The 11,048-nt window shown below is 35.3% G+C and overlaps 2 protein-coding genes across 4 annotated transcripts; one reads left to right on the top strand and one right to left on the bottom strand.

Annotated features, from left to right (window-relative positions):
* The first annotated feature begins 4,524 nt into the window (after positions 1 to 4,524).
* On the top strand, positions 4,525 to 6,581 carry LOC118751587 (centromere/kinetochore protein zw10-like). The gene is made up of 6 exons (XM_036486406.1): positions 4,525 to 4,567; positions 4,636 to 4,814; positions 4,877 to 5,245; positions 5,308 to 5,635; positions 5,715 to 5,977; positions 6,041 to 6,581. Exons 1-6 carry the CDS (start codon positions 4,540 to 4,542, stop codon positions 6,251 to 6,253), a joined length of 1,380 nt encoding a protein of 459 aa, XP_036342299.1. The 5' UTR covers positions 4,525 to 4,539; the 3' UTR covers positions 6,254 to 6,581.
* Positions 6,582 to 7,266: 685 nt separating this feature from the next.
* LOC118751588 lies at positions 7,267 to 8,480 on the bottom strand. 3 transcript variants are annotated; one of them, XM_036486408.1, is made up of 4 exons: positions 8,283 to 8,480; positions 8,063 to 8,221; positions 7,837 to 8,005; positions 7,267 to 7,756 (listed from the first exon to the last, which is right to left on the bottom strand). In XM_036486408.1, exons 1-4 carry the CDS (start codon positions 8,389 to 8,391, stop codon positions 7,672 to 7,674), a joined length of 522 nt encoding a protein of 173 aa, XP_036342301.1. In that variant the 5' UTR covers positions 8,392 to 8,480; the 3' UTR covers positions 7,267 to 7,671. The 3 variants fall into 3 exon arrangements, with proteins under 3 accessions (XP_036342301.1, XP_036342300.1, XP_036342302.1); XM_036486407.1 differs by having other exon boundaries at positions 7,837 to 8,014; XM_036486409.1 differs by having other exon boundaries at positions 7,720 to 7,756; positions 7,820 to 8,014.
* Positions 8,481 to 11,048: the final 2,568 nt, after the last annotated feature.

The following is an 11,048-nucleotide window of genomic DNA, read 5'->3' on the forward strand; positions in this document are numbered from 1 at the left end:
TTTTAGTTTTTCTTTAGTTTAGTTAAATTTCTGTTTATTTATTTGTTCCACTTCTTTTCTTTTCGTTTTTGGCTTTTTTTCACTCGTCGCCAGTGTATTACTTTGTAATTATAACAACTTTATTCACTTATTCAGAACAACTCATATTCATAACCACAAGTCAGAAAAGCACATTTTAATATAACTCAACGTCAGCGCTCTTCCATGCCAGGGTTGCTCGCCGTCAGTGCTGCCCCCTTGTCAGCTACAGGGTGCCACACATTGTTTTTTCGGATTTGTAGAACCTCACTGCATTCTTGTACTGATTGTGCTGTAAATAGTAAACATTTTTCACATCCTCGACGATGACAAAAAACACAAATAATTTCCGATGAAGATATTACTTGACAGAAAAGGACTCGATGTAATAGAAACACAACACAACTCCGAAAGTTTCTAACAAACTAGCGTTTCTCTATTGGAACAAATTACGTATTCTGAATAAAATCGCCGTATAACAAAATTATATGTACTGAAAGATATTGGAGCATTTTGAGCAACGAGAAATGCGTTTATTTGAACGCCTGCTATTTTTTAAATTATTTTGTATAGTATTTTTACCGATACTTTTCCATTTCGTCAACAAAGTATATTAAAAATTAGTAAGAAACAAGTTGATTTGAACGCCTGCATAGCAACGGATTTTTGGATCTGGCAGGGCATTTCCACCCAAAATTTCGTCTGGCTTCAAACATATAGCCTCCTGAGGATTCACCTTATGATTCATAAAATTTAGCCTGGTTATTATAGTTTTAAGAGTCCTCTTTTAATCGCCACTTTAGCCGCGTCTGGCATCCACTTTCCACCGCCCTACCAGTCTGGCGATTTTTTTTCGGTTTCGGAAAAGTACCAACTCTGATATCCCAAAATGCCAGACTGGTTAAAATAGTGTAATTGATGTGTTTTTTTTTTTGCATCCTTAAAAATTCTGGTGGCGTCAAAGCCACCCCTGGAGGGCCGCCAGACTTTTAGTCATAGCGGACTCATCATGAAAGTTCTAGCCTAGTGTAAGGTAATCGTTGCCAGCTCTTGGACTATACGTCTAAACCCGTTTTTAAACATTTTTGAAAATTAAAAAAAAATAAACATAGGGGCGACATTTTTTTTCTTCCATATAAAAATTTTGTCAAGCATACTTTGTATGGAAGAAAATCAACAAAAGGGTGGGCTATTCAAGGAATGTATATATATAGTATATTTTTGTTATTTTTATACTACGCAATTATATGTAGGTAAATTTTTTGAAAATTTGTCCTGCATTTTCAAATTATATTTGTGGTTACCGTAACTATACCCCATTGCACTGGCTGTGAAAAGTCTAATATAACAAATTATAGGGAAAGCGTCGTCTGTAATAACTGCTCGGCAAATTGGTCATAGCGCTTTTGTATGAATTTCATCTGAATGCTTTTTAATATGTTGAAAACATTGCTGGAAAACCTTAAAATGTTTGCATGGAACCATGGCGCAATAAACAGGTGAAGTAAAAAAAAGGTTTTAAAGGCAATTTTTCAAATAAGGCAATGTCAAAATCTTGTATAATTTCGTCATGGCATGGAACAAGCAAAAGTTACCGTTCCTGTTCGCAGCATATGTATAACACAGAATATTGTTTTGAGTTTAATCTTCAGCTAAAATTTCTGCATCATCATCACTTGCTTCACTATATCCGAACTGTGGATTTCGTTTAGGAAGACGAAGCGAACATATGGTATGAAACAGTGATGTAAAAATATGTAAAATTTTACCTACTCTCAGACTTCTAAATTTGAACGTATACTCGGTACAGGCAGGTGGGATGAATGGCGTAATAAACAGGTGAAGTAATAAAAGAGCTTTCTAGCCTTATTTTCTGACGTTCGGCTGTCTTATAGTCACATTTCATAGGCATGTTTTCATATGAGGCAGTGTTTCTTTACCCTTTTCATAAGTAAAATTATTTTGTGAATATTACTTTCTTCATATTAATTATATCAAATTTTTTGTTTAATTGTATTTTTGGAATAAACAAAGTCCTTTTTCCTTCTGTCAGTAAACTGTTTTTGTTACAAATAGTATAAATAAGCAATGGGAAAAAAACCAAAATTTGTTTTATTTCCAACATTTGTTGTAACTCAGAAAACACATAGGAAACACGTTTTTTGATCGAAAGCGTGTATTAGAGTCAAATTAGGGTCAAACCAAGGCATATAAACAGGAAGTAGCACTAGAGAAAAAAACAACATTTGCGTGTATTTTGTTGTTGCTTCTAGTATCGAAATTGTCAAAAACTGTTCTGATTATTTTCTTCTAAATCAATGCGTGTCATGTGAAATACAAACGAAAATAGAATTAAAACAAGTAAAGAAGTATAAGTTCGGGCGAAACCGAACTTTATATACCCGGCGCAGGTATCAAATATCGTCGTTTCAACTTTCTCTAAACTACCTTTGCATGATAATCGGGGCTGTTTTCCCCGATTTCAAACGTTTTAGATAATATTCTGAGTTATGCTTAATGATACAATTGAGCCAAGTTTGGCAGAAATCGATATAGTGGTTATCGAGATACACTTTTATAGTCATAGAGTGGGCGATGCCACGCCCAATTCCTAAAAGTCTATAGCAGTCTTATTTATTGTTAAGAGATTGTTGTAACTATTAACTTGGAGTAAATACGGGAAGCGGGTGTAATTTAAGTCCGATTTGAATAATTTTTCACGAATTTCTTTCCCGTTCCAAGCTTATTAAGTGTACCGAGTTTGATAGTAATTTATAAATCGGTTACCGAGATACACATTTGTGGTCATAAGCGGGTGGCGCCACGCCCACTATCCAAAAATTTATAATAATCTAATGTTCTCCTAAGCGGTGATTGCAATCATCGATTTTAAGTAAATTAGCCTTAGTAGTTGCTGATTTATGGCAGGTGGGCGTGGTTATTGCCCGATTTGAAGGATTTTCAACAGATTTATTAGCTAGGCCCCAGGCAAGGCGCATACCGAGTTTGGCTACTAGATACAGAATTTCATCATAAGTGGGCGGGGTCACGCCCATTTTTCAAAAATTGCATAATAATGGTATTTTTTCCACAATTCTACTTCACATACAAATTTCAAATAATTTGCATGCAATATTAATTGAAATATCGCGGTTATTGCATTTTTCGAAAATGCCGTTATATGGGAAGTGGGCGTGGTTACAGTCCGATTTCGCCCATTTTCAATACCAACCTGCCTTGGATAAATGGAAGCCTAAAATTTCGTTGAGATATCTCAATGTTTGCTCGAGTTATCGTGCACACAGACGGACGGACAGACAGATATGGCTTAATCGACTTCTCTATTCATTCTGAGCATTTATGTATACATTTGTCTATATCTATCTCGATTCGTTTTGGCTGTTACAAACAACCGTTATGTGATCAAAGTTAATACACCTTTGTGCACAAGAGCTCTCGGGTATAAAAATTGAAATTGGGAAAAAAATTGTTGCATCTCTCTTTCTTAGTAAATTTGTTTGCTTCCCGAAGCATTTATCCAGCCTTTGCTAGGCCCGGTAATCAGCAGTTGTGCTGCTGAGTTGGGCGAACGTTCCAAAAGCTGCTATCCAATCGCTTGTTTCGCATGGAAAAAGGTTTCACATGCAAATAGATTTTAAAAATTTAGAATTTCTGTGAGAAAAAATTGAAATATTTGACATTTTCGAGACAAAATATTTTGTATAAAATGTGCCTTGGGTCGAACATGATCATGATGCAATAATGAAAGGTGTTGTACGTTGTGACAGCTCGAAATCGAACTACCTTAGGTCAATATGGTATTTTGGAAGTACAAGAAAAACGGGAAGAAAAAAGCCTTTTAGTTGAAAAAGTACACAATTTTATGCCTTCTCAACAGCGTTCCGATTATCTGAATAGGTATATATATGGCTTGGTAGTCTCATACAGTTGTAGATAATTAAAATAATAAAATTAGGCGTGTTTTTATTCACTGGAATATGATAATATGCTTAAATTTTTTGAACTGATGAATACCCAGCTGAAACAGTATGGCATATATAATTCCTTATATAAGCCGCATCACAAAGAAAAGTATCCCTTATGAATTTGAAATGTTTCCCTTATACTGTACAGGCCAAATAGAGGAATTGATTTACGTGTCAAGAATGATAGAATACAAGATTGCGCCGATCAGAGAGGATTTTTGAGCGCAATTTTTCGGTGACGTCACACTGGTGCAGCTGCGAGAGAGCAATGTCAAAACGCGAACAAGAATGCAAGAAGAAGAAGACATTTTGCACGAAAAACGTAAACAATACGAAAAAATTTTTTCATAACACATTAAAATGGGAAAATTTATAGATATTAAGCATATATATTAGCTTTAATTAAAGATGAAAGCATTGTAGTGGTGTTGTGCATATAGTCTTTAGGGTAAGTATGAAAAATAATGTTGGGACAAATGTATGTGTTAAAAATGTTTGCCATTTCAGAATCAACGCTCCCACGAGTTAGTCGAAGATGAAATCTTTGAAAAGTATTATCAAAGGTATTCTAAATAATAATAATACAATCTAAATAATAATAATACAACTTCCGACGCGTACCTTGATGAAGGTGAGCAATTAGTGCGTGAGTCTGAGCACTTGCTGCAGACAATTAGCAGCGAAGCAAATGCCGCACTGCGCCAAGCCAACTCAGAGCTGGGTGCGTGTATAGACGAATTCCGTGAAATGTCGCTGCAGGTATCGAAGGATGTTAATCAATTGCAAGATACTGTGATGGCGTTGTTCCAAGCAAGTAGCTAGAGATTAATAGTTTAGTATAAACTTAATTCAGTACCTTATATTATTTTCAGGCGCGTTATAATCCCATTAAGATATGCGATTTTCTGCTGGAAAACTGTTTAGAGCCACTAATTTTGAAGCCAGTTTCATTGGACTACAGCGAAGAAAATCCCGAACATGTGCGATTGACACTTTCATACTCGTTAAAAGAAATGAGTCGAAGCTTACGTCCTTCCTACAAGAAAGGCTTTGAAAATATTAAGCTGGTTTTGAATTGTTTAGCCAACATAAATGTTTCAGTATCCAATGATCAACAACATAACAACATAATGCATAAGGACTTGCAAGATATGGCATTAATTGCTGAAAAGAATTCCGCGGAAGATGTAGCTAAAAATCCCTTTCTATTTCCTTGCTGTATGGTCTCGAAGGGCACACTGGTGAGTGCATTATTGTTTGTATGTCTCTAAAGTTTTACAACAATATTTGGTATATTTTTTAGGAATTGATTAAGTTGATGGAGCGCATACGTCGCCAATCACATGATACAGAAGATGAAAGTCTGTTAAACGTTATCTGCGTCATATTGATTTCGTATGTTGGCGAAGTGCCGAAGATACATGAGAAGCTTCTAGAAAGCATACCACAGCAATCTGCTCTGTTCTATAATAATTGCCAATTTTTAGCACATTGGGTGACCACGAATTCAGAAAAGGGCATACCCACATACCCAGGATTGGTTAAGACCCTACATATGAGTGGAAGAAAATATTTGAATGTACAAATCAATTATCAGCAAAAGATTATCATGGGCATACTCAAAGAATTTGGTAATTTTGTGCATAGATACTTGAAACAAGTGCCTATTGTATAACCTTTTATATAAAAAATATTTGTATTCTCTTGCAGATATTTCCGATGCACACACAGTTGGCACTGCGCCGTTGAAATTATTGCGCCAGTGTTTGCGTCAATTAGATTTGTTGAAAAATGTTTGGCAGAATGTGTTACCCGATGCAATTTATAACAAGACATTTTGCGATATTATACATGATTTTTGTAATGAAATAATACGACGTATACTCGCAATGGAGGACATTTCGGCAACAGTGGCAAGTGAGTTGAGTGAGCTAATCGGTGTCATATTGGAGAAGGTGCCAACTTTATTCAAGGTAAATTTCTGATGGGATGCAATGATGCGAATCAAATGCTATTTTTTTTTGTACTTCCTGCAGCACAAACATGAAGTGATACATATTAAATCTTGGATGAAACTTGAGCAATTGAAAATGATACTGAATTATTCGTTGCAAGAAATCACCGAGCAGTGGTGTGAAGGTGCCGGTATTTTAACGGCAAACTATAAGGCAGAAGAAATTAAGCATCTCATACGAGCACTTTTCCAAAATACCGATCGGCGCGCCAAGGCATTAACGAAAATTGTCTAAACAAGATACACTGCGTTTTTTCTGGTAGTATAAGATTTTTATTCTAAAATTTTGAAATAGTTATTAAATAATAGGTATGTTTTTCTGAAATATTTCTGATAAAAGTTTTCGTTGCATTCGCTATTTTTTTGGTAATATTCGCAATGTTTACATGCCTTCAAGCAAGAATTGTGCACAGATAATGAACGACGACTCATCCATCCATTCTATTATCGGCGATCATATCTGGGAAAATACAAAAGCACAAAGTTTTTCATAAGTTATTTATAAATGATGTTTTTAATGGTTTAATTGGAAGATTGCAATAAAAAACTTATTTATGTACGTATATTGTTATTGTTATTAGTTGTGCTATTGTCGTATGCATATCGCACACCATCTGTAAAAGGGGCACAACTCAAACAAATTTTCGTAGATTTTTACGCATAAATCAATCCATATGAATGCAAATATGTTTTTCTGATTTTTGAGTTGTACCACTTCAGAAGATGGTGTGCGATGCAAACAATAACCGTCTAAGTCGACTTAAGAATTGTATGCGAATTGCATGCATGAGGCTGTACTCGACTTAGGCGGCTATTGCTTATGACCACAGATATAAGTAGAATTTTTATCTCTTTGTTTAATACTTGCGGCCCTGAAAAGGGCCTTTATGTTAAGCGGATGAACTGAAGAACCGTTCTCGTTACGAACTGCAAAAGATAAAAAAAAAAAAATTTTAAAGAAACGTTAGATTTAAAAATTATTGATATTTTGTCAGACACTATACCTTGTACATTAAAAGAACATTAATATGAAGCGACATCAGACAGTTTCAGTTTTCTGGACCAATACAAGCAAATCTAGGTCAGTATTTTTGTATATTTTCTTTTTTTTGTGCGGGCGTTTTCAATTAGTTTTTTATTAAGTTTTCTTAACGTAAAAAACATTCTTGCCCTAAAAAATATTTTTTTTTATTTTAATGTCGCAATTTATACTAGAAGCTTGCTCAATATGTTTTTTACAAAATCATTTGTAATGAGCAAACCATCTTCGTTCATTGCTCTGAATACTGATTCTAGATTGCTTATATGTTCCATCATACTGCTGCTAGGTACAGATAATCCTCCTTCACTTAAGTGATTTACCCATGTGTAGGAGGGATCATCTGCGCCTTTGAGTGAGGTGCTGGGGATATCGTCTCGCAATCGGTGGCATATGTATCCGGCTAAATTTTCTAGACCATCGTACTCTAGATCCTCAAACTCTGGTGGCTCTATATCGATAGGCCATTTTTCCGAAACAACGTTTTTTCAGTATGGCACCTATACAAGTAAAGATTAAAATTTGCTCTCCATGTTTTTACACATATCTTCGTATTCATCCAAGCGTTTTTTCAGCTGTTCCACCTCATAGTCATGCTTCTTTTTCTGATTACCCTACTTTTGCTGGAGTGCCGCCAGTTCCATGTCCTTCTTTTTGTTATCCATTAACAGAGTCTTGTTTTCTCGCTTAAGTCTTTTTCTACGTGTAACAAAATTAAAACTTTAAACACAGGAATATGCCAACATGTTTAGATTGCCTTATTGCTTTTACAAACTCACAGTTGAGCTTCCAGCTCCTCAACTTCTTCCAAACTGCTGTCGTAGTAGAAGACTTTGCGAGGTGTTGAAGTCGCGGGGATTTCGGAAAGATTTGCATCCACTAGGCTATTTTCCTTATTCTCCACATTTTCGTCAATCGGAACAACGTTGGCACTGTTATTCGCCTCGGCTATAACAACTTATTTGCAAATATAAGTCGAAACTTTCTTTAAAATCAAATTGTTACCTTCATTGACTGCGACAGGTTCACTCTGCTGAAGTAACTCGCTGACAATTTGTTTGTACTCCTCGCGCTGAACACTTTCGGCACGCTGGGAGGTTTCCCCATCCTCTGGGTAAATGCTGGGCACAGCACCACGCTTTAAAAGGCGTTTTTTTGCAAATCCTAAAGCGTTTGCAACAATAACATTAAATGGAATGAATTTAGAAAATACACAATATATTACCCATTTCGAACTGTCGATTGTTTTCTATATCTTCACTAGAAAAGTGCTTCATGCACACGTAGCTCGATTTGGGATTCAATAATGCACTTCCTCGCCGGCAAAACTGCATCCACTTTCTGGCGAGAGCTTCGTCCGTAGGAAACGAAAAAAAGCTTATATCGCACGCTTGCCTATAGTTTTCACTATCACAATTTGCCACTGCACACTTCATATTGCCTTAGTATAAGTTTATAAAGTTTAAATAATCGCTTTGAATTGCTTAAAATGTCGCAGAAATAACACACAAATAAATTGCTAAGTTCAAAATCAACAATTGCACCAGTGTGACGTCATACAAACAGCTGATTCTGTCAAATTCGTTAAGAGAAAAATAGCGGTACCGAGATCGGCGCAACCTTTGTATTCTCTCAATCGTGTTTACGTGTGATATTTTGTCTCCCTCTTTCAAATGGGCTTCTTGTGCGCATATATCAGGTTTGATAGCTGTTGACCATACCAATAATGACTCATACTCAGTTTTACTAGATCAATTCGTGTTCTCGAGAAAAAAAAAATTAACGATTCAAAACTCTGAGTATAGCGGCCAAATTATTTTCTCAAAATTTTGAAAATTCTTCGTTTTTTGGCCTATATTTGCTTTGTATGGTATTTGCCACAAAATATAGACCGAAAACGATAAATGTTCAAAATTTGGAGAAAAAAGATTTTTCAGATTTTTGGATCGTGAAAATTTTTGTTCTCGGAGAACACGATTTTATCTAGTAAATCTGAGTATGAGGCATTAGTGGCATGGCCAACAGCTATTAGAAGATTGAAAAATGCCCTATCTCAGAACTCGGTTCAAAAACACCCTATCTCAGCTGGCGATCCAAAAACGCCCTATCTCAGCACATTTTCAAAGTATTTTCATTTGAGATAGGACTTTTTTGAACCGGATAATAATAATAACATACTATATACATATCTAGTTTCAACATAAAAAAAATGATGTACACATCATTAATGGTCTATACATATCTAAGTCAAAATATGTGATATATATGTATATACCAGGGTTGTTGCGAATATTCGCATTCGCATTCGCAACCGCGGAGCTTCCGCATTAATTTTAACATTCGCGTTCGCTTTCGCATTCGCAATAATCAATGCGGATCTTTTGCGAATGCGAATATTGAAGGGACCGAAAGTAACAGTTATTTTCTTTACGAGTTAAACTTGGCCAAATATTTTTTATTCCCAACTAAAAGTCCTTTCCGGACAATAAACAAACCGCTTATCCAAATTAAACAAGTTTGGTATCAAATGAAAGAGGACTTAAATAGCTTTAAAACTGAAATGTCTAAACAAGCAAAGTCACCTATTGAAAAATATTTCAATAAAAAATGATAATTAATTACCATAGAACAAACCTTGGGCCAGGTATATGAATTTCTTTAGTATTAAATGATATACAAAAATATATAAATAGAGGTGGTAACCTTCGTTCGTTATTTCTGTTTAAAAGTTATTTCAGTCCTCTCACATGATACCAAATTTGTTTAATTTTGATAAGCTGTTTGTTTATATCCAGAAAAAACTTTCGGAATAAAAAATATTAGGCCAAGTTTAACTGGTAAAAAAATAACTGTTTCGGTCCCTGGAATATTACGCAAGTGCAATGATAAAACGTATATCTGGTCAGTCACAGAAGAAAGGATCAAAAATGAATTACAAAAAATAAAATCGAAAAACGCTGTTGACGTTACTGGTTCTCCACATTCAGAAACAACCAAAAGAATGAGAATGCAGAGTTCTTTGGAAAACAACGGTGTTTAATCAACGATCTTGCCATGATACTAGATTGTGAAGATGAAAGTCAGGAGGATACATACGACATTTGCAGACCGATGCAATTCCCAAAAAAGAATTATTGCACCGCAATAAAAAATAAATAAATATAACTGAAAGTCCTCTCGACTGGTGCAGCGTCAATCGAAAAGAATTTACAATTTTGTCAAGTTTCAAGTTTTTCGCAGCGAGCGAGTAGTTAGTTAGGTGCGCAAGTTAGTGTAACAGAAAATACACTACTGTACCGATGACATCATCCAATGTATGATACAGAATCAGTAGTTTACATAAAATATTCCTATTGAACATTATCAGCAACCAAAACATTCCTATTGAAGATTATCAGCAACCAAAACATTGTCAGCAAATAAAAGATTGAACATTATCAGCAACCAAAACATTCCTATTGAAGATTATCAGCAACCAAAACATTCCTATTGAAGATTATCAGCAACCAATAAACAAAAGAAACCAGAGCCTATTATACTGAAGCATATGAACTTCAGGTTAGAATTGATTTAAGTACATCTTGGTACCAATAAAATTATATTTATTTATGTACATCGAGAGTATGAATTTAACTGGGGGCTCCATAACTGAATAATAAAAAGAACTCCTAAAAAATCAAATTCCACACGTCCTGAAAAAGAGGACAAGGAGAACCAAAAATAAAACTGGACCGCTTCCGAAAAAAGCGATTACAAGTGTTTGATCAAGGCAGAGGAATCATTATGGAAGCAAGGGTAGTAACCTTGGAACAAGCTTATGCCGCTGTAGAAGCACAATTAGCCCAGCTGCAGCAAGCGCAAGTACCTGAAATCGAAGAATTCCAACCGATAAGTCCCAGGATAAACAATGCAAATGAAATAAATTTGAGACTATTCGAATGGCTACCAGTGTTCAACGGAGACACATCCAAATACAGGACATGGAGGGCAA

Source organism: Rhagoletis pomonella, unplaced genomic scaffold, assembly GCF_013731165.1.
Source record: "Rhagoletis pomonella isolate Grant_MI unplaced genomic scaffold, Rhpom_1.0 Rhpom_scaffold_00822, whole genome shotgun sequence".
Taxonomy (NCBI): domain Eukaryota; kingdom Metazoa; phylum Arthropoda; class Insecta; order Diptera; family Tephritidae; genus Rhagoletis; species Rhagoletis pomonella.

Bases quoted from the DNA above. Each gene is read 5' to 3' on its own strand.
- LOC118751587 (XM_036486406.1), top strand. From the start codon at position 4,540: ATGAAATCTTTGAAAAGTATTATCAAAG. The intron at 5,636-5,714 runs GTAATTTTGTGC...ATTCTCTTGCAG, and splicing joins GGGCATACTCAAAGAATTTG to ATATTTCCGATGCACACACA. The intron at 5,978-6,040 runs GTAAATTTCTGA...TACTTCCTGCAG, and splicing joins AGGTGCCAACTTTATTCAAG to CACAAACATGAAGTGATACA.
- LOC118751588 (XM_036486407.1), bottom strand. From the start codon at position 8,391: ATGCAGTTTTGCCGGCGAGGAAGTGCATTATTGAATCCCAAATCGAGC. The intron at 8,015-8,062 runs GTAACAATTTGA...TTTGCAAATAAG, and splicing joins ACCTGTCGCAGTCAATGAAG to TTGTTATAGCCGAGGCGAAT. The intron at 7,757-7,836 runs GTGAGTTTGTAA...TGTTACACGTAG, and splicing joins GAGGAGCTGGAAGCTCAACT to AAAAAGACTTAAGCGAGAAA.